Source organism: Gouania willdenowi, chromosome 19 (assembly GCF_900634775.1).
Source record: "Gouania willdenowi chromosome 19, fGouWil2.1, whole genome shotgun sequence".
Classification (NCBI taxonomy): Eukaryota; Metazoa; Chordata; class Actinopteri; order Blenniiformes; family Gobiesocidae; genus Gouania; species Gouania willdenowi.
This window is the reverse complement of record NC_041062.1, coordinates 15,187,011-15,214,818: the sequence shown is the minus strand read 5'-3', so window position 1 is coordinate 15,214,818 and position 27,808 is coordinate 15,187,011. Positions and strand designations below refer to the sequence as shown.

Genomic DNA, 27,808 nt, shown 5'->3' with positions numbered 1-27,808 from the left:
ATGTGTATTTTATTTATATATTTTTTCCCCTTGGTTTATTTTTTGAGCGAGAAAGCGAGTATGAACGCGCGTGCGTGCGTGCGCGTGACGAAGGGCTTTTTTTTCTCTCTTCATTGACGCAACATGGATCCTGACGCTACTGCGCATGTCCGCGTCTGCACGGACGGACCAGAGATCCACAACAGGAAAAAGTGTCAGAGACAAAAGGAGCAGCTGTAGCGGCTGTATGCGGACAGGGAGCAGACGGCCCTAGCGAGGCTCTAACCCGGGTTACCGTCATCCAGCTGTGGCCCCACCGAGCTGCACCGAGCGGGTAAGAAGCTGCGGAGGAAGTTAGAAAGAAAACGGCTGTGCGTCGCTGTGTTGAACAGGCAGCTGCTGTCTATCAGTCACCAACGTGTTCATTACGTGTGTGTGTGTGTGTGTGTGTGTGTGTGTGTGTGTGTGTGTGTGTGTGTGTGTGTGTGTGTGTGTGTGTGTGTGTGTGTGTGTGTGTGTGTGTGTGTGTGTGTGTGTGTGTGTGTGTGTGTGTGTGTGTGTGTGTGTTATGCTAAAGCTCGCTTCCTACTGGTGTGTTTACCTTCCTCCCAGTTTGAGGCTCTGCTCACTGGGACTGGACTGGATGTGAATAACAGCCTCATGGACACAACTGTTTCTAATCTCCTGTAATGCAAACACACCTAACAGAGCATCCAAGCTAGTGGTTCTCAAACTGGGGTTTGGTTTCCATAGTAGGGCCCCCCCACTATGTGTTATTACTTTAAAGGAATCAATGTTTATCCTGCAAGCATGCGTTAATGATCAATGTAAGTGTGAGGTTGGCTTTGTGTTTGCATCTAAAATCTCTGATAAAAGCAGTTCATGGGTACTACGGCGTATTAGGGCCACATTAAAATTAAAATAATTTCCGTACGGACAACCCCCGGTGCTATCGGTATGGTTACCGAAGTACAAGTACGTAGCGTTTTAGGGTTAGGATTCGCAACAATTTTTAGGTTTAGGGTAAGGTTTAGTCTGAGTCACGTGACCTAAACTGGCCAAATAGGGGCGCTGGGTACGGATAGAATGTCGGTATATTGATACGGCAACCGTACGGATAGCAACTGCAAATAAAAACAAATCTGAGCACTATGAGATTAAAGTCGTAATTTTCTGAGCATAAAGCCGTATCCTAAAAAACTCGTAATGGTATAACGCTCAAAATTCCCTGTTGAAGTGAACGCAACCTACAGCAATAGCCCCTAAATCGACCACTTCCTGCCAGTTCCTCCTCCTCTAAAGTAGCTATTTTGCTCCAAATTAAACTGTTTTATTTATTTTTTTTAATTGCACTGTACTTTTGATGACAGTTGTCTGTGAAAATGACATTTTGTCTGTTAATTAATGCAATAAAGTGTTTATATATATATATATATATATATATATATATATATATATATATATATATAAATTGGATTAGGACTAGGGATGTCCCGATACAACTTTCTCACTTCCGATACGATACCAATAATGCAACCTTGCATATTGGCCGATACCGATCCGATACGTTTTCAGCACAAATCATACATACTTTAATTACTTATTTTGTAGTGTGGAATGCTAGAACAACTGAGGGCGGGGACAAAAACAACAAACTTATCGGAGCGCTTATATCACAGATTTTAGATGCAGTCTGATAAAATCCGATATTCGTTTTTTGGGTGATATTGGACAAATATCATTATTGGATTAGGACACCTGTAATTAGGACACCTCTAGTTATGTGTGAACATGTGGTTCCTTATAGGGATCCTCCACTGTTTTTACAAATGTGGCCTAAAACCTTTAAAATGTCCTTTATTAGAAGATCTATGCCAAACAAAACGTATTATTTTGCACCATATTCGTTTTATTAACTTTTAAAACTGGGACTACTTTACCCTGTGCGCCGCCATGTTGAAATGACATCATTGATGATGTAAATTGCCCCTTTTAGTTCATTGACTTCTTTAGCAGTGAAACATTCAGGATGATTTAGCAGCTTTTTCAGTCAAAATGACAATTTTTGTTGCTTTGGGTTGCTCTAAAAATCAGTAAAAGTTAAAAAAAAAAGTCGATGTAAACCTCTTTTGTTTACTGAAATTTGCTAAACAAAACTGTTTTTTAGACACCATGAAGATGAGAAAAAGAGCTCCGTGCATGTAAATACAGGCAACCAGGATCCATTGCTGCTCATTAATGCTGACCCAAGTAGATTCTGTCTGCTGCAAAGAACCAGTGTTCTGGTCAGAAATGGTTGAAGGTATGGTTTAATGGTTTATGTCTGCATTTTATGCTCTTCTTCTCTTCTTCATGCTGTCTACGAAACAGCAGAGTTGGAGCTGTCGCCCCCTGTGGTCACAGATTTTTTTCAGGTCGCAGATTTTGTTTATCAAATTTGGGTAAACAAAAGAGGTTTACATTGACTGTTTTTAACTTTTACTGATGGTTAGAGCAACCCAAAGCAGCACAAGTTGTCACTTTGACAGAAAAAGCTGCTAAATGATCCTGAATGCTTCACTGCTATAGAACTCAATGGACTAAAAGGGATGATTTACATCATCAGTGAAGTAATTTCAACATGGCGGCGCACAAGGTAAAATAGTCCCAGTTTTAAAAGTTAATGAAACAAATATGGTGCAAAATAATGTGTTTTGCTATGCGTAGAGCTTCTAATAAGGACATTTTAAAGGTTTTAGGCCACATTTATAAAAACAGTGGAGGATCCCTTTAAAAGTTCTTAAGAAACGTTCATCTCCAGTTCTCCATCTCAGTCCTTTCAGTGTTGAGGCGTCCCAGCTGAGTGGAAGTGACGGTGATGATGGAGAGACATGCAGTGCAGATGGAAGGAACCGTTGAGGATGAAGGAAGTGGAGTCGCGCAGAGAGTAATGGCTGCTTGATAGTGGTCAGCGCTGCAGCCTTTCGTTGGACCAGGGATCTGATATATTTGGAGTCACATTGTTCGTCTTTATATTTCCATCTCAGTGAGCCTTCATCACACAGAGCAGGTTGTCCTGTGGAGCAGCTACAGGTTTTGTTTACCTCTCAGACTCTACCTTCCCTCTAGACCAGCCACGCACACACATAAAAGCTCCTCTCCTCCAAGCGGCTGAGAGGTTGCCATGGCAATGGTTGTCATGATGCCCATGTAGTAATTGTGGAGGTTGTGGTGGACCAGGAGGTGGAGGAGGAGGGATGGGAAGCACACAGTATCCAGCCGGCGAGTGGAAGGGCAAGGGGCGTGGCCTGCAGGAGCTGGGCTGCATGCCCTGGAAGGTCAGCAAGCAGAAAGCGGGAGCGGGGGGAGGCGGAGGAGGAGAGGTGGTGTCGGGAGGCGAGGAGAGGAGGCGGAGCCGGGATCCTCTCAGAGACGCTCAGCAGCAGGATCTGTCATCGTCTTCTTCCTCCGTCGCCCCCCCAGCCCCACCCCAACCCTCTCTGACACCCCCGGCCATTTATCACGAGAAGCAGAGGAGGGAACTGTGTGCCCTGCACGCGCTCAACAACGTCTTCCAGGATGGGACGGCCTTCAGCCGGGACACGCTGCAGGAGATCTATCAGAGGTGAGAGCGCTGCTTACACTAAGAGGGGTGGAGCGAAATAAGACAGGGCGGAGCTAAATAAGACAGGGCCCTGATAATAAAACCCAACTGTACCATCTTTACATCTCTATCCTACCGAAGTGGATTAGGGCGAATTTTGATGGAGAAAATAGTTTTGGGCAAATCAAGAATAAAGTCAAAATGTCAAGAATGAAGTTGAAATATAATATTGAGATTAAAGTGAAAAAGACGAGGTTTAAGTTGCGTCCGCTGGTGCCATATTTTCCATGAAATGAACACTTTTATACACTGAAATTTTGTTTTTCACCTCGAGCGGGTGCAGCTTTGACTCCACCCCGGGGGGTGCACATATTCGGACTCTGGCGGAGGAGACCATTTCGCTGACACCTCATTTGGCCCAATCCGAGCACTTTTGGAAGCACTATCGACACTGGAGCCGCTTTCACACTGCTCTCTCCCATAGACACAGTACACGCCCCCAGCGTTTCAGAGCAGAGAGAAGTGCTTGTTTTAACATGATTTTGAGACCTAATTTTATATACTTGGTGATTTTTTTTTTTCCATCTTTCAAATTTGGCTCAGTGGTCAATGACACGTTTCTGTGGTGTGACAAACTTTTTGGATTATTTAGCTGTAGTCCTTGGACAGAATGTTTAATTGTCACCCTAAAAGAATACAAATTACAGGAAATATACCATAAATGACACAGTGAAAAATGCAGCGACATTAAAACATATCACACTTATCTGTTCAGAAGGAAAAAACTGTCAATTATGGAAGAGGTGGAGCATTCAGTCCGTCGGTGGCTATTAAAGAGCTATGCAAACAGAATACGAGACTGTTGTTGTATATGGATACTTGGCCCTAGTCAGCTTCTGTATTGTGTTTTGAGTTTATATTCCAAATTTTGACTTTAATCTCATGTTTTCAACTTTAATCTCAACTTTATTCTCAAAATTTCAACTTTAATCTTGACAGTTCGACTTCATAAATGATTTTCTCCATCATAATTAGCCCTAATCCACTTTCGTACTATCCGCAACTAGTATATCTCAAACAAATAGAGGTATCTTTTTTAAAGATGACTTTTTTTTTTCATTTTATTTGAAAGTTTTAAATTGAGCGATGATTGTTTGCACCCTAATGTGGGGTATCCCATGGTTTACCAAGAGCACAAACCTCCACCAAGCGCCAAATATCCTCTCAGAATCTGTAATCCTGATCATTCACACTTTAAAGGCTTTGAAGAAATTTATATCGTCATTTTTAATGATACAGTAGGTCCAAATTTATGCTCACCCTCATTTTTTTTTTTTTTTTGTAAAAATCTAATGAAATATGCAGTCTGGGTCCCATTTGGATAAAACTCTGAGGGGTGAATGAGGAACTAACCAGACAAAACTCAGTCAAATTTCATAAATATTGATCTGTTATGATCCAAAATGTGATTTTTATTTTTTTTAAATTTATTTTTTATTTTTCAAACTGTTCCAGAATCAGTGAGTTTTTCAACCTTGGGGTCGTGACCCCATGTGGGGTCGCCTGAATTGTCTAGTGATTGATTATAATTAATAAAAAAAAACAAGAAAAATACTGATTAAACATTTATTTTAAAATGTTTTAACACCCACCAAACACAATCTTAAACAACAGTATTCTATACTTTCACTTCCTCAAATATAAACCTCGTAAAATAAAATGCAGTATAAAAATATCTGAGCTGGTGCATATTGTCACTAATCCTGGCAACAACAAACATGATCAAAAGCTAATTCTAGAAGAAGAAAAAAATGTCTCTGAGCCCAAAACTTTGTGATATGAAAATGGGGTCACGACCCAAAAAATGTTGGGATCTCCTGGCGTACGGTTTATTTTTGGTGCTTTTGATCAGTTATTCAGATCTGAGCTATTTATGCAATAAGTGTTGTGAGTACTTTGTTTCCATCACTCTGCCGCAGGCTTTCTCCCAGCACTATGGTGACGCCCCACAAAAAGAGCATGCTGGGAAATGGGAATTACGACGTGAACGTCATCATGGCTGCTCTGCAGACGCGAGGGTTCGAGGCCGTGTGGTGGGATAAACGAAGGTACTGGAAACCAGTGCCGTAGCTCTCCTTTTGTTGTCTTGTGCCAAAATAACAGTTTTCTGTTGCAAATGTCTGCGTCTGCACTGAGAGACCCCAATAAATATGCTGCTGCATGTCTTCAAAGTTAGAAGTAGGATGTGGATGGACTGACCACTACAGACTGGTGACAGACTGGGAATATTATCAGTCAGTGAGACTCTAGAATCAGAACCTCTGATCACTTTTTGGGCCATTTTACAGAAAATGTGTTACTTTTTACAATTATTAGTAGGGATGTAACGATTAATCTTAAGGCAGTTAAAAATCGATTCATAGGTATAACGATTCACATCGATGCTGTGAAAATTGAATCGCAGTACTTTTTTAACCAGCAGAGGGCGCTACCCAGAAGTGTTGGCGGCGAGCGAAATCTGCTAATACTTTCTTTCTGGCCGCCTTCTACTCTTAAACATATTCATAAATGATTCATTACCCCTTTAGCACCAAAAGAATATCTGTAATATTACGTGAATATCTGTAAAAGTCACGTTTTTCTATTAGCTCTGTCTGCTAGCATAGCATCTCTTCTTCACTGCAAAATATCTGCATGCCAACCGACCACTGGGTTACCAGCGCCCTCTGCTGGTTCAAACAAATATCTGATGTAAATACAGTAAAATGACTGTTTTTTTTTTTTTGTTTTTTTTTTTAGTTCAATTGTTAAGGCACAAAATACATTTTCAGTTGCACTTTTAAAAAGAAAAATAACTATTATGCAGTTTTGTATTGTTTACTATAGAACCAGAATTTAAATAATAAGCTTCTTCTTCATTTGTATTATTCCTTTATTTATTTCGTTTAAGTTAAATTGCATTGTTTTGAATAGTTTATCAAGAGATTCTTTTGACAATGAAAAATAGTATAGTATTTTCCCCAAAAAAATAAAGGAATATTTTTCAGTCATTTATATACAGTCCCATTTTGTAAAATAAATCGCGAGAGAATCGTATCGTGAACTCAGTATCGTGAATCGAATCGTATCGGGAGTTGAATGAATCGTTACATCCCTAATTATTAGTGTATCTGCCAACTCGGGTTAACAGCTTGAAGCAGTTTTTTTTTTTCAACCTTGGGGTCGGGACCCCATGTGTGGTCGGCTGGAGTTTAAATGGGGTCGCCTGAAATGTCTAGTAATTGAGAAAAAAAATAATTAGAAACACATTTTAGTATTTTTAAAACGATTACACACCATCTTAAACAACTGTATTCTATACTTTCAGTTTGTAAAATATACATCTAGTTATTAATAATTGTTAATAGATATCTGAGCTGGCACAACTTGTTACTAATCCTGGCTACTCTGTGTTTCATCAATGACGTATAAGGATTTTACCGCATGATATTTCATAAAATAGGCATCATCGGGTCAGGTTTGCATTAATATTATGATGGAAATAAAAATAGAAATACTTTGAAATCTTATACAGGACTATAATAAAATAAGACATACAATACATTTGAATTGATTTAGACTCAGTTTTTTCAAGGCCAGACATTTGCACCACACGATATTTTGACACTTTGAATAACAGAATAAATTACAGACGTAATTTAGTAACTAACATGGTATGTTTTTATGCGTTTAAATCTTTTTTAACTAAATGAAATGCAGTTGGTCAGAATGTGTACAGTAGGTGTCTCACATACAGTATAACAAACATGATCAAGAAGTAATTCTGGAAAAAAAAAATGTCTTTAGGGTCACTAGAAATTCTCAAATGAATCAAAATGGGGTCACGATCCAAAATAGGATGGGAACCACTGCGTGCGTGCGTGCGTGCGTGTGTGTGCGTGCATGGAGAGGAAAATACAGTTCCATGGTTCCTATGATATGGTTCCTATGCTTCTGAATCAGAGTGGATGAAAAGCCAAAACAATAAACAAGTTATGCTGTGAGAAAAACTCCTTCCTGTCTCCACTGGGTTAGTGTTCGCTTCTTGTGGAGCAGCATTTTTTTTTTATTTTTCTGACTTTTCTCTCAGTTACTTCCTGAACCAACTTGAGGGCAGGGCTGGGTGATTTTGCCTTAAAAAATCTCAGTTTTTTTTAATGAAAAATTTGAATTTCGATTCGGTTTTGGATTTTTTTTTTTTTTTCCTCAATGCACTGCAGACGTCAGATATATTGTCAAAAGTGAAACTTTATTGTTGTGATTGTCCTCAAGAGTTAAAATGCATACAACAATCCCAAAATAAAAAGTAAATGAGTCTCTGTCATTCAGCTATTTCAAGCTTTAACCCAGGTTTAAGCAAAAGTGCAACAGCAACTTCATAGTAGCTTAAAATTTCTGATTAAGAAAAAAGATAACTACATATTTCATAACATTACACTTAAAAAAATAATAAACTCTTCCCTTAGCATCTCAGCATAGTGCGAATAAAAAAATTTAACATGCCTGTAGCACATATATAAGCTACTCAAAGAGGGGCTGGATCACATCGCGCTACGGTGACCCACAAGGACGGAACGCGAAAATGTCCAAAAAAACTGTGGTGGATTTTTATTCTTTGTTTTTTAATGAAAACAAAACTCGAAATTGCAAAAAAAAAATTTATCTACAGATTCATTAAATCAAATTTTTTGGCCAGCCCTACTTGATGGTTAGACAAGGTGAGTCTGAAATGATTCTTTCACTCGTCTTATCTCACTGAGTTCACTAAAGGACAGTGAATTTGTCCAGCCCTAGTTTTAGATTGTTAAACCCAATCAGCACGTCATCAGTGAAGCCTTAGGCTCATCAGCAGCTCCGTGTGTTGTTGACGTCAGTTTTATCAACTTTTCAGCTTCTTTTATCATTAGACTTGTTGACAGCACAAGTCAAAGGTCACACTTGTGGGGAAAAAAAATAGATTTCTGTTTCTCTAATTAGTAAACAAACAGTTTGGATTATAACATCTATTTATGTTGGTCTACCAACAACATTTTAAGATATTTCTCTGCACTAGGGCTGGGCAGTATATATCAAGTTTTTTATTTTGGCGATTTAGAAAAATATATTGAGATATGTCTCTTTTTTTTTTTTTTTTTTTTACTTGTTTCTATCATACAAGTAAAAGTTCATTATACAAGTATTTAATATTTTCATAGATTACAGTCAAACAGTGTCCTTTACCATTTTTTGACATTTCTGAGATATATATTTTATAGCTTATTTTGTATTAAAATACTTATTTTAAGGAGTCGCTGCTATTTAATTGACTATTTAAATGGATTACTGAGTGTGTTCTAACCCAGATCTTCCGCTAAACAAGCCACACTACAGAACTCACTCACACGTGCTGTCCCTTAGAGAAAAAAAAAAAACATCTAAAAGTGTCTCATTGTACAGCTGTTTGTTAATAAATGTGTCTGTGGTATTTTTCATTAGCAAATTTAACCCAGACTTGATGTGTCGGCATTTTGAGAAAAAATATCAAGATATGAGTTTTGGTCCATATCGTCCAGCCCTACTCTGCACATTAACAAAGTTTAAACTCGTACATCCAACAACACTAAACCACGCTGGCTTTCCTCCTGCAGGGACGTAGGCAGCATCGAGCTCTCTAACGTGGAAGGTTTCATCCTCAACGTACCGTCCAACCTGCGCTGGGGTCCTCTCCGGCTGCCGCTCAAACGCCAGCACTGGATTGGTGTCAGAGAGGTGGGCGGAGTCTACTACAACCTGGACTCGAAGCTACGCAGTCCTCAACCCATCGGCAACCCGGATGAGCTCAGGTGAGTGCGTCCTTGACAATGAGGATTATTAGCTGTACTAATTACTCATGTCTTGTGATGGGAGTTTTTGTTTGTGAGAATGTTGGGAAAGAATTCCTGATGCTATGATACGAATATAAATAGATGGTAAATAGACCAATGAAAAACAGTGTTAGCTCTTTCTATGCGTGTGTCCTGGGTCTGTAATATCAACAGTGTGTGACCTCAATGTAAACATAGAAATCAAGTATAATTAAATATATTTTGACAGGTTTCTTAAAGCTGCTACCCATATAAATGTTTTTATTCAATAAAATCTTAGTCTAGGCCTCATAAATCAATAAATCAAATCATTTACTCCAAAAAGAAAGAAAAAAGGGTAAAAAAAAATGTCGCTCGAAAGTTTGTTTCGGTCTCTACTGTAAACTCTCTCTTAAAGACATTGTCAAAGAAAAAGTGTTGCTCATTGCTTTGTCCCGTAGACAGATGCATAGAAGTGTTTTCATGTCATTCTCACTGTGATTTCTTGTGTTCGCCCCCTGGTGGTTGGCTGACTGCTAAGGTTGAGAAAGTGCCTGGTTTGATTAGCAGCAGAGTTCATTTTATAAGTAAAAATCACAGACGATCAGGTTCATTTAATCATTGAGGCCAAAATCATGATCACGATTAAAATTGGATTAATTGTGTAGCCTTACTATAATAACTATAATACTATAGCTATATTTGATCAAAAATAGGTTTTATTATGAACTGAGAACTAAAGTTTTGAAATTTCTTCAATGATGAAAAATAGGAATTTTTTCGATTTTAGAAACTGATCCAGAATCAGTGAATTGATCCAGATCCCCCTTCAATATTTCATGGTGTATGGTTCATCTTTGGTTAAAATTTATTCAGAATCTGTAAAGTACTTTTGACGTAATTCTGCTTATAGACAAACGAATAAACTAGAAAACACTCCACCACGCCATAGTCGTCCTAAATCACTTGTTCCTCATCCCATTTCAGATATTTCCCAAAAAAATCATCAAAATCTATCCTTTAGTGTTTGAGTTAGCGTGTTCACAGACTCATAACTGGACGCCGGTAGAACCATAACCTCCTTGACGGCGGTAATAACCATGGACATCATTTCTTATCTTTTCTCCTCAAATCCAGGAAGTTTCTCCGTCAGCAGCTGCGAGGGAAGAACTGTGAACTCCTGTTAGTCGTGTCCGAAGAAGTGGAAGCACACCAAACATGGCGGTCTGATGAGGGTAAAGTAGCCAATCAGTTCTCTGACCAAGCTGGACGGGCCAATTAAAGCACAGAGCAGGAAGTGGAAATAGCTTTGAACACAGCCAATCGGACCTGACGCACACTTTGTCATGTTTTTTTTTTTTTTTTAATCTTCTTTCTTGGGTTTTGTTTACACGGCCATTGCTGGACAATTGCAAAAAAAAAAAAAAAAAAAAGTGATGATGGAGACGATATTTGAATATTTTACAAAAAAAGAAAAAGCATCAAAGAATCACAATCGAATTTATTTGGAGCTACACCTGTGTTCTTTTCCTAACCGATAGAAACTGATACTAATCTCTTACTTGATTCTTTTCTTTCGTTCTCCAAAGTGTTGAAAGTGACGTTGATGTGCCTGCCTCGCACTGTGATGGTCCTTCATGTTTCACTCACCACTTTGTCGCGTCTCCGTCCGTCTTTTTCACCAAAGTTTTTCCACGTCACAGGCGAACGCCAGCGGTTTGTCACATTTGCCAAATTCTCTTTCACAGGTTAAACATTTCAGAGGCGATTGCAGAGCCTCTGCTGACTCCACACTTTTCTACGGCAACAAAGCAATGCAACGCCCGGGACAAACACTCCCTCTGCTGGATGTTTGCATTAGTATTCTCACTCGTTCTGTTGTTTTTCTTTCGAATCAATCACTTTGCCATGGTTATAAAGAAGAGAAAGAACGTATATACTGTATATATATATTTTGTACCACACATATAAGTAAAGAGAAGCTTTCAAATATTCTCTCTGATGAATTGGAAACATATCCATGGTGTACTGGAAGGTCAGATAGATGGATATTTGAGTAAAAGTACTAGCGTATGCTGAAACCTGTCATTAGTGGTCATTGTGGAGCTTTCAAAGATGGTCACACCATCATCTTCATCAAACTGGCAGAGAGAATTCACATACTGAAGTCCGTGCCAAATAATTTAGAGGTTAACAAAAAAAAACTATACAAAGATAATCTGATTATTACATGGTTAAATGTGATGCTGGACCCAAATGTTCTTCAGTTTGCTGGACCAAACACAAAAATGGATAAACTTGCACTTTTCTTCGGCAGTATCATATTATGTAATGTACATTGTGTTAAAAACACTCATTTGTGGTTGTTCAAAATTGTGTTTATTGCAGTTGTGTGTTCGACCCTGAATCGACCTAAGATGTTTGTACGTGTGAAATTGAACGCTGTACATCCATAACCATGAAGAAATATGACAACCATAAATTCTTATTTCCTAAAGGTCGATCTAAAAGTCGACCTGTGACCTAATGAGGAAAGAAGGACCTAAATCTGAAAAGCAAGAGCTCAAAATTCAACTGGATTTTCTCCCTTTAATGCCTTTCTTAAATAAATATGCCAATATATGTTTTTTTTTTTTTTTTTTTTTTAATTTACTTAACTTCCAAGGAAGAGTTCAACAATTATCATTTTAGTGCTGTTTTAATTTCATTTTCTCTAATTATAGCCCATGAAGCCTGAGTGGAAACCTCGTGGATTATTTGTTGGAAATGTGAAGGTTGCATCATGGGAAATGTCACACTTTTGCTTTTACGCCATGACAATCCACACATCATTAACACTTAAGCAATTCAGATTGTCGCTATTTTTATTTTTTATTTTTTTTTTGCATAGAAATAAAATGCTTATTATGGGACCTTATGTATATTGTTGGTGTGACTTTTATTTATTTTTATTCTATTCTAAATGCAATAATTCTATAGTTACTAAAAAAAAAAAAAGAAAAAAACCTGTTGATCACGTTGAAATACACCTGACTTAAAGCACTAAATAATTTCAGATTTAATTACCATGAAACACATGGTTTTGTTAATAAGTTTATGCATTTCTGAAGAACGCTGTAAACAAATTAAAGAATAAATAAATGATGGTTGTGCCTTTACTTAGGAAGAATTTAAAAAAAAGCCAAATTAAGAAAAGTCTGAATTAAATCAGTAGTTATGGTTGCTTTATTTGCCAATGTTAAAACAGCAAGCCATTAACATTTAATCTGATATGTGATTTTAACTAGGAAAGTCTCTTTTTGATATGTCATTCAATTCTGACTAGATATAAAAATAATTGCAAAAATCTAAAACAAAATTGTTACTTGTAAGAATTACATTTTAGATATCTAAAATTCAATTCCAGATATCTAAAATTACATTCTCACGAATTACAATCCCAAACTGGCATATCAGTAATTTAATCCCCACTAGTCAGAATTTAATTTCAGATATCTAGAATTTAATTTATATCTGAAATGTAGGAACAATTGTACATTTCTACAGTTAACATTATGATTAGTGAGAATTGAATGGTTGATATTTAAAATTAACATTGATACTAGTGGGAATATTAATTGTAGTTATCAACAATTAGTATCGGAGCTAGTCAAAATTATATTCTGGATATGTAGCCTTGGAATTGTAACGTGTCAAAATTGAAAAGTAGATATTTCAAGTAAATGGGACATTTCTACTGGTTGTAATGAATTTTCAGATATTTAAATACAATTAATAGTGTAACTAGTGAGAATATAATTATAGATAATATCAATAGATATGCAACTAGTCAGAATGACATTGTGGACATGGAATTAAAACAATTAGAAATTGAAGTATATATAAATATGTGTATATCTACTCATTAATTGTTAAAGCTGCTGTGCTACATGAGCCCAGCTAACGGAAGTGAGTCCTGTTATTGTTTCTGATCCAGAGGATGACAGGCACGCGGGGCCGCGCGCATCACCGGGAGCGCGCGCCTCGCGGAGCAGCGGAGCAGATGTGGCGCAGATTCCCGTCCGGCACGAGGGAGGAGAGGGAGCGGCTGCTGTGGATGGACGGACCGGGCCGGGCTCCGGTAGAACCGTGAGACGGTCATGGAGCTGTCCGCGATCGGGGAGCAGGTGTTTGCCGTGGAGTCTGTGGTGAGGAAAAGAGTTAGGAAGGTGAGTCGTGTGCACGTGTTTACCTGCGCAGCGTCCAGGTGGACCACGATGATGATGATGATGATGATGATCTACTGACAGGACTGTGATGTGAAGCTGCAGGTCAGGGGGGGATGTATTGACAACATGTGCATAAATAAGACTGTTAATTCTCAACAAACATGTGTGCAAACTAGTGTAAACAAACAAACAACAGCCCACCCTCAGCCTGCAAAGCATCATGGGGATGCCAAGTTATTGAAATCATCTACGCACACGTTTACTGAACACACTGTGTGACGTCATCCTTAAATCCATCTTCTTCCTGTGGAGCTTGAGTCTGAGTGAGTCTCTAACCTGACCTGAGTGCTTGGATGTTATCATCATGTGAGGATCCATATGTGGAGAAAACAGAAGCACTTTATCTATAGAAGATGGATGTCCCACTGTCAGTGTCAGGGCTTTGAATCACTTTCATTTAACCTGCACTAATCGGAGGTGCTGGACTCTGATTTCAGCCAATCAGAACGCAGAGCCCAAACTCTTTAGTTTCATCATTATAGAAGTCCAGCAGCAGTGTTAATTTTCACTGCAAACTTTGTTTCACTTCATCTTTTCACTAAAATGCAACTTGGATTTAGTCCAAATTTAGACATCAGGACTATTTCAGTTATATTCTAGTTTTAGTCAGAGGTTGTAAAGCTCAATCAAATATTATAGTTACTTTCACCCAGAACTAGGGCTGGGCAAAAAAAAATCAATTTAATCGATTAATCAAGTTTGTAGATAAAAACGATTTTTATTTTAAAAATTCGAGTTAAAAAAAAAATTAAATTAAAAAATTAAAAAAAAAAATATATATATATATATATATATATATATATATTTTTTTTTTTTTTTTTTTTCCCATCAGTTTTTTCGGACTTTTTCGCATTCCATCCCTGTTGGTTTCCGTTAAAAAATTTTATTCACGCTATGCTGAGATGCTAAGGGAAGAGTTTATTATTTTTTTAATTGTAATGTTATATGTTATACAATATGTAGTTTTCTGATTTCTTAATCAGAAAATTGAAGCTACTGTGAAGTCGCTGTTGCACTTTTGCTTAAACCTGGGTTAAAGCTTGAAATAGTTGAATGACAGAGACTCATTTACTTTTTATTTTGGGATTGTTCTATGCATTTTAACTCTTGGGGACAAACACAGCAATAAATTTGCACTTTTGACAATATTTTGATAATTTTTCTTTAAAAAATTGGAGATTTTTTTTAGAGAAAATCACCCAGCCCTACTGCAAACGTTTATTTTTGCCACGGTTCCCTTGCATACAGTAAACATCTCATATAACATAATAAACTTATTTTCCACAAAGACATCTGTATAAAATAAAAAGGTTTGTGAAAATGTACGATTCTTTTTTTAAACAGAATAACACCAATATATTGGTGAGTATTGGCAAGGATGTTGCAATACAATATGTATCGCGATGCTTGGGTCACGATGCAATATTATCGCGATATTCTACCCAGTTAATATCACAATTAAACGTAGAGATGAAAAATGAAGTTGCTGTATAAGTTCATCAGAAGATATTGATCATTCAGAGGACAAACTGAGTCAAAACTATTTACTTCCAAACATCCTATTTATTATTTATTATTAGTGTTTTTGCACATTTTCACTGAAAAAAAGAAAATGCAGTGCCATCATAAAATAAAGTGCAACAAGTTTCTTTTCGCTGAAACTACTGTGTAGAAGTCTCAAAGTAACCATGACAACATAATGACGGCATTGTAACAACTCTAAGTGAGAACATTAAGGATAAATCACCCTGAGTTACTGACAAAGCACAAAAATAAGAAAAAATTATAATTTATCCTATTTTGTCAGTTTAAACACTTATCTGAACAGATTATATAAAAATAAAACATGTGTGCACACAAATATTGCAGGCATTACACACTGCCATCATAAAATCAAGTGCATCAAATAACCATTGCAACACATTGAAAGCATTGTAACCACCACTGAAAAATTGCGCAAATACACAAAAATATTGATAAAATATAAAAAAAAAAAATTGGCACCCAAAATATTGCGATATATTGTGAATTTGATTTTTTTCACACCCCTAAACACCAATGAATTTAATTCAAAATTGAAAAAATCACCAGCATTCAATGCTGTTTTGGTGCCGTACATTACGTTTAGTCTGATTGGTCGGCTATGATGAGCTGCATTTATGATTGTTATCTGGTCATTTCATTTTTTGTAGTTTTACACTGTTCGTTGATCCTTTTATAATTTACTCAGTAACGTTTGGGTGTAGAAATCTAACATATTACTTTTTTTTAAACTTTTTTGAAACATTTAGCAACAAACCATGTTTAAAAGAAACGTATGACTTACTTTTGACCAGGTTAGTTTTTTTTTCTAGTAAAAATCAAAATGTTAAAGATTAAATCTAAATCTAAATATATATTGAAATGTTAAATCTAAAGATACATTTAAATGTTAATAAAAACTCAATAAAATGTCTGTTCCAATCCGTAGAAAACCTGGATGTATAAATATGTTAAATCTGTCTCTATGACTCTGGTGTATAATTACAAGGCTGCACAATATACAGCCTGATGGTGTTTCCATGTCGACAGGGAAACGTGGAGTACCTGTTAAAGTGGAAAGGATGGCCTCCAAAGTGAGTTTGTGGACTGGGAGACGTCATTACCAACACTTTATACAAAATTAGAACCATTTACAATACATAACACATATTTTGTGGCAATTGTCAGCTGATTAATGAGTAAATATGTTCCCTTTCTGTCAGGTACAGCACCTGGGAACCCGAGGAGCACATCCTGGACAAACGTTTGGTGCAGGCCTACGAGGAAAAGTAAATCCATGGCTGAATATTTGTGTCTGTTGTTGTGGAATGTTACAGGTCAGGTCAGGTTTGGTCAAAAGTCCACAAGTATCAAAATAACCGCTCCTCGGGAAGGCGTGATCTCATGTGCTGCTAGTGACGCAACAATCCACTGTGGCGCACACCTCTAGTGGAATTTTCCTCCTGGGAATCAGTATAATATCAACCAAATGTCCGTGTTACGCACAGCGACCAGCAGGGGGTGATATGAGAGAAAAGGTGGGAGGTAATGCTTCTAGTCACATTCAGCCTCCTGATGCCCATTGTTTGTATCTCAAGTAATAAAGTTGTTCAGAAAATTACTTTTATTGCTTTTTTTCAACAAAAAAGGAGACAGAGAGAAATATTTATTGGTAATAAATAAAACATGACTGATCTTATAAACTTGACTAGTACAGATTTCAGCACGATTATTTTTTTCTTCTTTTGGAATAGTATGTTAAGGTTTCATTTTCTCAAACAACGATTACTTAGGAAATCCATTTGATCTCCACATGTTTCTGGGGCATCTGTTAATCGCTTTGATGTTTCCTTTGAAGTTCATTTGACTTCTGCGTAGTAATTCCAGCAAAATTATTTTTTTCCTAACTCACAGTTGTCTGAATAAATGTGACCTTGACATAATATTCAAAAAGAATCTTGCTGGAATTACTACGCAGAAGTCAAGCTAACTTCAGAGGGAAACATCAAAGCGATCAACAGACGCCTCTGACGAAGACTACCAGTTGACAGTCAACATGTCAGGAGATCAAAGTGGATTACCTAAGTGAGAGCTGTCTGAATAAATGAAACATCAACATACTAGAACAGGTTTCATTTAATGAGATTATCATTAGATCCAGTTAGCACAGTTTACGTTAGAACTATAAATGAATACAGTTCATAGGTATGACTCAAAATATCTTTTTCTATTCCAAATATTTTAGATGATAGAGAGTTAGAGTTTTGGAATGTCATGTATACTAGATGTTTCAGTGGCAGGGTGCTAATATAGCTGTTTTCTCTAGGAAACAAAGAGAACAAGCTGTGGGTCACAAGAGGAAAAGATCCAGATCAAAAAGATTCTCTCTGCAGGTAACGACCAATCACAGTGTTGTATTCAAAGATACTGTGTGAGTAAGAGAGGGTGGTAAGAATATACATCTTCATTATTGACAGCATGTTTACATGAATATTCATGCAACTGAAACTATGATATTACGGACTTTCTGTGTAGTTGGAGGATCAAAGGCGTTGAAAGGAGGATAATCTCCCTTAATAAAGCTACATCTGCTTTTAAAATACTCGATGCCAGAGCAGAGCCAACGTTAACAAAAAAGATGTTAAAGCCATGAGCTATTTCTGTAGTATTTGTAAGAACTCACCATCACCACAGGTACTGGTGCTGCTGATTTTTTTTACGATTGAGCAAATGATTAATGAGGATCCAGGTAGACTTAATATCATTTCAAGCTTGGGTGAATTTGTCTGCATAGAACTTTTTTTGTTTGTTTTTCTTAGATCAGCTATAAATTAGTTTTTAAATTTTATATAAGTTTATATATTTAAAGGGGTGGGGTTTGCAGTAGTTCTATCGATTTTTTTTTTTTCTTTCAAATCTTCAATAATCCCATACCTTTAAAAGACTTATTCTTGTATTTAGAGCTGATTAAGGGAAAAAATGACTCTAAAGCGGAACTAATGTGGGCCAGAAAAAGGTGATAAGCTGCATCGACATGGTTTAGCCTAAGAATCTCATCCCAAGAGACATGACTAATAGCCGTCTTAAAAAATACCAAGTTGTTACTAGTGAAATTTCAAAATTTTGAGTTGTCCTTTTAGGTTTTGGAGGATTGAAGATGATCTGAGATATTGCATATGAGTAGCCCTGAAGTGGTTTCAAAGTCCAGAGAATTGAAAAGTATAGTATCAATTAATGAGGCACATGCATGATCTTGTAATCCGAGGTAGCTTTGTGATTAAGGGGTAGAAATGTATGGAATAGAGTATCTTCCAAAAGTCATTTATGGTCAAATTAATGTTGAAGTCTCTCAATAATATACATCATTTATGCTCCTTATTTATAGTTTGTGTAGTTGAGTACAAAGTGTCGTTAAATGTATTTATATCAGAGTCGGGTGGTCTATAAATACACCCGACTATAATGTTCTTTCTCTCTAATGTAATATCAATAAATATCTACACGTCATATTTATTTGGCACTCAAATCCTTTGTTTTTGTAAAATTATACAGGTTTGGAATGTATAATAAGACCTCCTCTTGCTCTGTTGTTTTTGCAGCAATGAATAGAATTATAATCAAATAACAGAAAAGGTCTGAGAGTATCATCATTTAACCACGTTTCAGAAAATGCTAAAACACAGATATAAAGATGGGTCCATAAATGGATATACACAAAAATGGTAGGATGGTCAAATGGATGGATGAATAAGTGAATGGATAGATGGATGAATTAATAAATAAATGGATGGATAGATGGATGGATATAAAGATGGCTCCATGGATGAATAGATGAATGGATGGATGGGTAAAAAAATGGAAGGATGGTCAAATGGATGGATGAATGAATAAATTAATGGATGGATGAATAAATAAATGGATGGATGGAAATAAAGATGGCTCCATGGATGGATAGATGAATGGATGGATAAATACATGAATGGATGGATGGATATAAAGATGGATGGATGGACAAATGGATAGATGGATGAATGAATAAATGAATGGATAGATGGATGGATGGATGAATAAATGGATGGATGCTCCTTGTGTATGTTGCAGTAGCACCATCAGTCTAACGCTGTGACTCTGTCCAGAACCCGGAGTACTCCATGGCGCTGCGTAGTGCTCACAGACCTCCAGAGAAAGCTGCTCCTCGCCTGCGTCTGTCCTTGATGCGTTCACTGTCCTCAGACCAACAGGAGGAGCCCTTTGATGTCTGTGGGCGGAGCCAGCAAGCAGTGGCGGATCAAAGGAGCAAAGACAGGAGCTCACTTTTCAGATGTTTTGACTCAAACCCTTCGAGTCCTGCACTGAAGGACTGGGACGGTAGCAGAGAAGAAGAAGAAGGAGAAGATGAAGAAGAAGAAGAAGAAGAAGAAGAAGGAGAAGATGAAGAAGAAGATGAGGACAGCATACTAGAGGATATAAACGAGGAAGAAGTACGTCTGAAGGCGACTCGCGCTAAGAAAAGCAAAAGCACTTTGAAAGGTATGTTTGTGCCTTCATTTAAAAGAAATTTGTATTTGACTCGTGAATAATCTGAACTATGCACAAATTGTAACAAAAACCACAACAAAGCAGTTCTTCACTCATTCCCAGGACAAACCAGGAAGGCGTTGTGGAGCAGCCATGATGGACCAGACCAGGACTCCTCAGCAGAGAGAGTCTGGACTCCTGTGGACCGGCCTGGAGAGGTGACGGTCACAGACGTCACACTCAACTCCTTCACTGCCACATTCCGGGAGTCACCAGTAGCAAAAGGCTTCTTCAGAAATGGAGGCCTGGATGTGTGAGGATAAGTGAATTTGTAAATGGCAGAAAAATTCTATAAAAATTTTTATTTACAATTGAATTAAAATGTAAAACTTGGAAACCATGTTACAGTTCTTTGGCTTACACTTATGTAGTTAACAACTGGATTTGAGAGAGTCTGAGTCTTTAATCATTTGTTTTCTGTATTTTGTTTTCATGTTTATCAAAGCTGAAAATGCTCTTACCTAAGTGGGATGCTCTTGTCACATTTGCACTTTTCCTTTCTTAATTAGATTGTTTCACTGTCACCACTAGAAGGTTGTCTTACAGAGGCCAATGTGTCATTTGGGGCAATGCATGGAGCCTCCTGATAATCTAGTTTCCAATGTTCTCATGCTGTTTTTATTTCTATTCATGTACAATTTGCGTACCCCTGGGGTTACCTGTACCCCACTTTGGTAACCTACGACCTAGATACATTGTGATGTCTAAATGCAAATAAAAAATTTAATAACAAAGTGTGGTGTTCAGTATTAGTGACTGCAAATAAAGTGATGTAATGATGAAACATATATGAAACACAGTAAAACATAAATAGAGTTAAGTGAATATATTATATATATATTTTTTTTTTTGGATAAAAAATTATCATCCTGAGCAACTTTAATATTTATTCATTCTCACTATATTTAATTCACCATTGTCCCTCTCGGTGAGCTGCTTCATTCCCATACAAGAGTTAATCATCATGACATCGCTCACCTGAAATATGGTCGGTTGGTTCTGGGACGTGAGACCCAGGCACCTGTAATATAGTTTAAAAAAAAAAAAAAAAAAACAGACCAGAACCATACGTCTTCTGTTATCCAATAAAATGTTTTATTTATTTTTTTCTGATATTTTTTAAATAACAATTACAGAAGTATTGCTAACTCTAATCATGTAACCATTTTAGGGAAGAGTCTCATTGTAGTCAGGGTTCTCAAGGGGTGCTAAACAAAGAACTCCAACTGGTTCTTGTTCAGTTCTTATATTCAGAAATAGGTGGAAACGTTACAAGTTTCCTGTTATATTATGGGATGTGTAACCACACATCAAGCAATGCTTGGTTGCTAATATGAACTGTGCAGTTGGAGGACCTGTGGAGGAGACTGATGAAGTCTACCCACGTTTGGCACGATGGTGCCTCTGTCGGGGCATCAGGGCCTGCTGCAGTTGCTGCAGTCGCTGCAGTCGCTGCTGGCGGAGCTTGTGCTTGATTTTCAGACAGAAAAATACAGGACAGACCCTCTCCTGACAGTGCTTGGCGTGATAACAGCACAACGCAATCAGCTCCTTGCACACCGGACAGCCGCCGTTCGTCTTTCTTTGGCATCCTTTCGTGTGCTGGACCACACGTTTCATCGTCTGACAGGACGGCAGAGAGCAGCTCGTATTGCGACACTGACAGGCGTGGACGAGGGACTGGATGCAGCGCTGCATGCTGAGTCGACGAGAGCTCTGATTGGTCGCTGCGTCTTGGTTGTTATTCAAACCAGGGGGTGCAGGATTCTCCATCTTCTGCTGTAAGAGAAGATGACACAACTACTGTTATTGTCCATTATTCATATATTATAAACAGCTATTAGACACTGTAACAAAAGCCACAATAACATTTAAGATGTTACTTCAGACTGAAAGCTGCACCCATAACCAAGAAGTCGCTTCCCCAGGAATGTGGCTTAAGAAAACTCAAGTAAGTGATCGTCCATCCATTTATCATCTTTCACATCTACTTTATCTATATAGGTTTATGAAAAAAACACTTTATTCAGATACAGGAATAATCCTTTGAACATCCCATAATAAGGACATTTACAGTGGCAAACTTACTGTCTGTACTTCAATAAATATGAATCTAACCATACAAGTATGAAATGTGTACTGATAACATAACAGGTAAAAAAAAAAAACATTTTAAAAATAAATACTCAATATTTATTGAAATTCAAAGATAATAATAATAATAATAATAAAACATATATACAACTTACTTACAAGTTACCTTCACTTTTGTATATTGTAGTCATCAATAAACTTTGGGTTACAATAATAATACATATATAGGATGGATATGAACATATACAGAAGTTACTTTCACTGTTGAAGCACAACACCAGACATCAGATTAGTTTGAACAAGTACAGACATTGTAGCATAGCCCCCCGAATGAAGGTTGAGACTTTACTGATGAAACAGGTTTATTGACAGGAAACCTCAAATTCACCGTAAGAGCTGAAATATATAAAAACAAAGTATAAGCTAAATGCTAAGCTCTTACATCTCTGCATAAAATCCTACACGTGCATAAGTTCAAACAAACATCACAGAACCCAACAAAAGTACAACTCTGGACACACCAAACATTGATGCAACATTATCAAACATTTTAAACGTACCTTGTGCCTCTTCAAGGGGGTAACTAAACATAAAAACACTTTTAAAACCGCTCCGTTTGTGTGGGAAAATCCGTCGTTTTCCCACACTTCTCTGTGTGTTTCCATCACCATCAAGCTACCTCAAGCATAAAACGGCAAACAGGAAGTGATGATTTCAAAATAAAAGCAATACATTTATAAGCCAGAAGTGAACTAAAACTAACTGCAAAAAAATGATGATAAGCACCAAAATAAAACACTTTAAACCTTGTTTATAAACAGAAATATACCTGTGGTTATTTACAGACATGATCCACTACTGCTCACCTTTGATACTCGTTTTGTTTCAGGTTCTTTATTTGCAGTCTCACCGTCGTTGTTTGTTCCTCAGATCATAGAAAAACAACTTCATATCAATGTTTGTTTCTCAGAGGAAGAAATGTGATCCTCAAGTTACGTCTTCTGCTGAATTCAACAGAGATTTCCATAAGTCTTGAAAAAATAAACACTTCCTGTTCCTCGAGGAGAGAAAGAGTGGGCGTGGCACGGTAGGAGGAGCCAGTATTATGGCAACAGGAAGAAAATGATGTCAAATGAGTTGAACTATGATTGACAGGCTATCAGTCTTTTATAGACCTTCACCTTGAGCACGTTTAGATAAAAATAAAACTAACTAACTAACTGCCTGAGAAAGCGGGCAGGCATGACTAATCGCTCTCTGCACACATGTCGATCAACCAATGGGAGAACAGTTCAACCAAAGCCACACTTAGGACCGCCCCTCATTTGCATTATATTTTAGCTGCATGTCTGCAGCAGAAACTAAATAATTGTGGGAGGAGATCACTTTCATTACATTTATTATGAAAGTCATAATTTTGAGAAACTATGTCATAATTATGACTTAAAGGTGCAGTCTGCAACTCTTATAAAAGTGACTTTTTGTCATATTTGCTAAAACTGTCACTATGTAAAGACAGCTTTACATGAAACTAATAGTTTGTGTGGAAATAAACAGGCTCATTGAGTCCCCTTGCTGCTCCTGCATCCTTTGGCAGATTGCCAGAATGCACCACGACCGAGCAGAACTATAATCTTACCTCTAATTTTGGGTGTTTGTCAGTTTTTTTTCAATTTCCAAATATTCTCATTTTTCACGCCTTTTTGCATATTCACCCCAGTTTAAGTATGCTCATCATATTTGCACTAGTTTTTATTGTCTTGTGATAGCCTTTAAAAAAAAATAAAAATTAAAAAAATTAAAAAATTCCAAAGATTTTCCATTTTTATGCCTTACAATAGCCTTACCTTTGATTTTGGGTTTGTCACTTTTTTTCTCATTTTTCATGACTTATTGCTTTGCACTAGTTTTTACGGTCTTGTGATTATTTCAGAAAAAAAGTTCCAAAATGTTTCCATTTTCATGCTTCACTATAGCCTTACCTCTGATTTTGGGAGTTTTGCAGTTTTTTCTTATTAACCAATTTTTCTCATTTTTCATGCCTTATTGCATATTCACCCCAATGTAAGTATGCTAATCATATTTGCACTAGTTTTTAGGGTCTTTGGATAGCCTTATCTCAGAAAAAACAAATTCAAAGATTTTCCACTTTTATGCCTTACTATAGCCTTACCTCTGATTTTGGGTGTTTGTCAGTTTTTTCTCATTTTTCATGCCTTATTGCTTTGCACTAGTTTATAGGGTCTTGTGATTATTTCAGAAAAAAATTCCAAATTTTTCTAATTTTTATTCGTTACTATAGCCTTACCTCTGATTTTGGGTGTTTGACAGTTTTTTCTCATTAACCAATGTTTCTCATTTTTCATGCCTTATTGCATATTCACCCCAGTTTAAGTATGCTCATCGTATTTGCACTAGTTTTAAGGGTCTTGTGATAGCCTTTAAAAAAATAAATAAATAAAAAAAATAAAAAAAATTCAAAGATTTTCCATTTTTATGCCTTACTATAGCCTTACCTCTGATTTTGGGTTTGTCACTTTTTTTCTCATTTTTCATGACTTATTGCTTTGCACTAGTTTTTACGGTCTTGTGATTATTTCAGAAAAAAAAATTCCAAAATGTTTCCATTTTCATGCTTCACTATAGCCTTACCTCTGATTTTGGGAGTTTTGCAGTTTTTTCTCGTTAACCAATGTTTCTCATTTTTCATGTCCTATTACATATTCACTCCTGTTTAAGTATGCTCATGATCATTGCACTTGTTTTTAGGGTCTTTGGATAGCCTTATCTCAGAAAAAAAATTCAATGATTTTCCACTTTTATGCCTTACTATAGCTTTACCTCTGATTGTGGTCGTTTGTACGTTTTTTCTCATTTTTCATGCCTTATTGCATATTCACCCCAGTTTAAGTATGCTCATCGTAATTGCACTAGTTTTTAGGGTCTTGTGATAGCCTTTTCTAAAAAAAAAAAAAAAAAGATTACTAAGTTTTTCCATTTTTATGCCTTACTACAGCCTTACCTCTGATTTTGGGTGTTTGACACTTTTTTTTCTCATTTTTCATGCTTTATTGCATATTCACCCCAGTTTAAGTATGCTCATCGTATTTGCACTAGTTTTAAGGGTCTTGTGATAGCCTTTCTCAAAATTTCAGTATGCTCATCAAATTGCACTAGTTTTTTGGGTCTTTGGACAGCCTTATCTCAGAAAAAAAAAATTCCAAGATTTTCCACTTTTATTCCTTAGTATAGACTTATCTCTGATTTTGGGTGTTTGTCAGTTTTTTCTCATTATCCAATTTTTCTCATTTTCATGCCTTATTGCATATTCACCCCAATTTAAGTATGCTCATCATATTTGCATTAGTTTTTAGGGTCTTGTGATAGCCTTTCTAAAAAAAAAATTACTAATTATCTCAGAAAAAACAAATTCAAAGATTTTCCATTATTATGCCTTACTATAGCCTTACCTCTGATTTACGATGGAGCACTGTAGTCAGTAAAAAAAAAAAAATCAATTTTCCAAATTAATATTTAATATTGTCAGACTGTATATTTGATGGTCTATTTCAATAACCTACCGCGACTACTTGAATGGACCCTTGGCATTTTCACTATATTTAATTCAGCACTCTCCCTCTCGGTGAGCTGCTTCATTCCCATACGAGAGTTAATCATCATGACATTCACTCACCTGAAATATGGTCGGTTGGTTCTGGGACGTGAGACCCAGGAACCTGTAATATATATTTAAAAAAAAAAAACAAATACAGACCAGAACCATACATCTTTTGCTATCCAATAAGTTTTTTTTTATTTTTTATTTTCTGATAGTTTTTGAATAACAATTACAGAAGTATTGCCAACTCTCATCTTATAACCATTTTAGGGAAGAGTCCTATTGTAGTCAGGGTTCTCAAGGGGTGCTCAACAAAGAACTCCAACTGGTTCTTGTTCAGTTCTTATATTCAGAAATAGGTGGAAATGTTACAAGTTTCCTGTTATATTATGGGATGTGTAACCACACATCAAGCAATGCTTGATTGCTAATATGAACTGTGCAGTTGGAGGACCTGTGGAGGAGACTGATGAAGTCTACCCACGTTTGGCACGATGGTGCCTCTGTCTGAGCATCAGGGCCTGCCGCAGTTGCTGCAGTCGCTGCAGTCGCAGCTGGAGGAGCTTCTGCTTGATGTTCAGACAGAAAGGTACAGGACAGACCCTCTCCTGACAGTGCTTGGCGTGATAACAGCACAACGCAATCAGCTGCTTGCACACCGGACAGCCGCCGTTCGTCTTTCTTTGGCATCCTTTCGTGTGCTGGACCACACGTTTCATCTTCTGACAGGACGGCAGAGAGCAGCTCATGTTGCGACACTGACAGGCGTGGACGAGGGCCTGGATGCAGCGCTGGATGCTGAGTCGACGAGAGCTCTGATTGGTCGCTGCGTCTTGGTTGTTATTCAAACCAGGGGGTGCAGGATTCTCCATCTTCTGCTGTAAGAGAAGATGACACAACTAGTTATTGTCCATTATTCATATATTATAAACAGCTATTAGACACTGTAACAAAAGCCACAATAACATTTAAGATGTTACTTCAGACTGAAAGCTGCACCCATAACCAGGAAGTCGCTTCCCCAGGAATGTGGCTTAAGAAAACTCAAGCAAGTGATTGTCCATCCATTTATCATCTTTCACATCTACTTTATCTATATAGGTTTATGAAAAAAACACTTTATTCAGATACAGGAATAATCCTTTGAACATCCCATAATAAGGACATTTACAGTGGCAAACTTACTGTCTGTACTTCAATAAATATGAATCTAACCATACAAGTATGAAATGTGTACTGATAACATAACAGGTTAAAAAAAAAACATTTTAAAAATAAATACTCAATATTTATTGAAATTCAAAGATAATAATAATAATAATAATAATAATAATAATAATAATAATAAAACATATATACAACTTACTTACAAGTTACCTTCACTTTTGTATATTGTAGTCATCAATAAACTTTGGGTTACAATAATAATACATATATAGGATGGATATGAACATATACAGAAGTTACTTTCACTTTGTATGTTGAAGCACACCACCAGACATCAGATTAGTTTGAACAAGTACAGACATGATCCACTACTGCTCACCTTTGATACTCGTTTTGTTTCAGGTTCTTTATTTGCAGTCTCACCGTCGTTGTTTGTTCCTCAGATCATAGAAAAACAACTTCATATCAATGTTTGTTTCTCAGAGGAAGAAATGTGATCCTCAAGTTACGTCTTCTGCTGAATTCAACAGAGATTTCCATAAGTCTTGAAAAAAAAACACTTCCTGTTCCTCGAGGAGAGAAAGAGTGGGCGTGGCACGGTAGGAGGAGCCAGTATTATGGCAACAGGAAGAAAATGATGTCAAATGAGTTGAACTATGATTGACAGGCTATCAGTCTTTTATAGACCTTCACCTTGAGCACGTTTAGCTAAAAATAAAACTAATAAAAAGATAAAAGGAAAAACTTTTTTAAAATGCTGTTAAAAGGGCCTTTTCTTCTGTCCTGATAAATTTTAGTTTCTCTTCTTCTACCTGAGAAAGCGGGCAGGCATGACTAATCGCTCTCTGCACACATGTCGATCATATTCACCCCAATTTCAGTATGCTCATCATATATGTACTAGTTTTTTTGGGTCTTTGGATAGCCTTATCTCAGAAAAAAAATTCAAAGATTTTCCATTTTTATGCCTTACTATAGCCTTACCTCTGATTTTGGGTGTTTGTCAGTTTTGTTTTTTTCATTTTCCAAATTTTCTTATTTTTCATGTCTTTTTGCATATTCACCCCAGTTTAATTATGCTCATCATATTTGTCTAGTTTTTAGGGTCTTGTGATAGCCTTTCTCAAAACAAAAAAAA

The 27,808-nt window shown here is 36.9% G+C and overlaps 4 protein-coding genes across 8 annotated transcripts; 2 read left to right on the top strand and 2 right to left on the bottom strand.

Moving 5' to 3' along the window:
- Nucleotides 1-124: 124 nt before the first annotated feature.
- Nucleotides 125-12,340, top strand: josd1 (Josephin domain containing 1). Its single transcript, XM_028477186.1, has 5 exons — nt 125-313; nt 2,793-3,583; nt 5,542-5,670; nt 9,229-9,423; nt 10,561-12,340. Exons 2-5 carry the CDS (start codon nt 3,216-3,218, stop codon nt 10,703-10,705), a joined length of 837 nt encoding a protein of 278 aa, XP_028332987.1. The 5' UTR covers nt 125-313; nt 2,793-3,215; the 3' UTR covers nt 10,706-12,340.
- An 811-nt stretch (nt 12,341-13,151) lies between these two features.
- Nucleotides 13,152-20,524, top strand: cbx7b (chromobox homolog 7b). 2 transcript variants are annotated; one of them, XM_028476587.1, is made up of 7 exons: nt 13,152-13,631; nt 16,263-16,306; nt 16,436-16,501; nt 17,539-17,605; nt 19,349-19,601; nt 19,635-19,742; nt 19,854-20,524. In XM_028476587.1, exons 1-7 carry the CDS (start codon nt 13,563-13,565, stop codon nt 20,045-20,047), a joined length of 801 nt encoding a protein of 266 aa, XP_028332388.1. In that variant the 5' UTR covers nt 13,152-13,562; the 3' UTR covers nt 20,048-20,524. The 2 variants fall into 2 exon arrangements, with proteins under 2 accessions (XP_028332388.1, XP_028332387.1); XM_028476586.1 differs by having other exon boundaries at nt 13,154-13,631; nt 19,349-19,742.
- Nucleotides 20,525-20,863: 339 nt separating this feature from the next.
- Nucleotides 20,864-27,652, bottom strand: LOC114481651 (histone acetyltransferase p300-like). 3 transcript variants are annotated; one of them, XR_003676260.1, is made up of 3 exons: nt 27,364-27,652; nt 22,751-23,065; nt 20,864-21,569 (listed from the first exon to the last, which is right to left on the bottom strand). XR_003676260.1 is itself a non-coding variant. In XM_028476629.1 (2 exons), exons 1-2 carry the CDS (start codon nt 22,553-22,555, stop codon nt 21,168-21,170), a joined length of 513 nt encoding a protein of 170 aa, XP_028332430.1. In that variant the 5' UTR covers nt 22,556-22,589; the 3' UTR covers nt 20,864-21,167. The 3 variants fall into 3 exon arrangements, 2 of the variants coding, with proteins under 2 accessions (XP_028332430.1, XP_028332431.1); XM_028476629.1 differs by lacking the exons at nt 22,751-23,065; nt 27,364-27,652 and adding an exon at nt 22,445-22,589; XM_028476630.1 differs by lacking the exons at nt 22,751-23,065; nt 27,364-27,652 and adding an exon at nt 22,445-22,589 and having other exon boundaries at nt 20,864-21,566.
- Nucleotides 25,672-27,364, bottom strand: LOC114481652 (histone acetyltransferase p300-like). 2 transcript variants are annotated; one of them, XM_028476631.1, is made up of 2 exons: nt 27,050-27,364; nt 25,672-26,381 (listed from the first exon to the last, which is right to left on the bottom strand). In XM_028476631.1, exon 2 carries the CDS (start codon nt 26,373-26,375, stop codon nt 25,980-25,982), a length of 396 nt encoding a protein of 131 aa, XP_028332432.1. In that variant the 5' UTR covers nt 26,376-26,381; nt 27,050-27,364; the 3' UTR covers nt 25,672-25,979. The 2 variants fall into 2 exon arrangements, with proteins under 2 accessions (XP_028332432.1, XP_028332433.1); XM_028476632.1 differs by having other exon boundaries at nt 25,672-26,378.
- Nucleotides 27,653-27,808: the final 156 nt, after the last annotated feature.

Bases quoted from the DNA above. Each gene is read 5' to 3' on its own strand.
- cbx7b (XM_028476586.1), top strand. From the start codon at position 13,563: ATGGAGCTGTCCGCGATCGGGGAGCAGGTGTTTGCCGTGGAGTCTGTG. The intron at 13,632-16,262 runs GTGAGTCGTGTG...CCATGTCGACAG, and splicing joins TGAGGAAAAGAGTTAGGAAG to GGAAACGTGGAGTACCTGTT. The intron at 17,606-19,348 runs GTAACGACCAAT...GACTCTGTCCAG, and splicing joins CAAAAAGATTCTCTCTGCAG to AACCCGGAGTACTCCATGGC.
- LOC114481651 (XM_028476629.1), bottom strand. From the start codon at position 22,555: ATGGTGATGGAAACACACAGAGAAGTGTGGGAAAACGACGGATTTTCC. The intron at 21,570-22,444 runs GTACGTTTAAAA...CTTCTCTTACAG, and splicing joins CCCCCTTGAAGAGGCACAAG to CAGAAGATGGAGAATCCTGC.
- LOC114481652 (XM_028476631.1), bottom strand. From the start codon at position 26,375: ATGGAGAATCCTGCACCCCCTGGTTTGAATAACAACCAAGACGCAGCG.
- josd1 (XM_028477186.1), top strand. From the start codon at position 3,216: ATGGGAAGCACACAGTATCCAGCCGGCGAGTGGAAGGGCAAGGGGCGT. The intron at 5,671-9,228 runs GTACTGGAAACC...TTCCTCCTGCAG, and splicing joins GTGTGGTGGGATAAACGAAG to GGACGTAGGCAGCATCGAGC. The intron at 9,424-10,560 runs GTGAGTGCGTCC...CCTCAAATCCAG, and splicing joins GGCAACCCGGATGAGCTCAG to GAAGTTTCTCCGTCAGCAGC.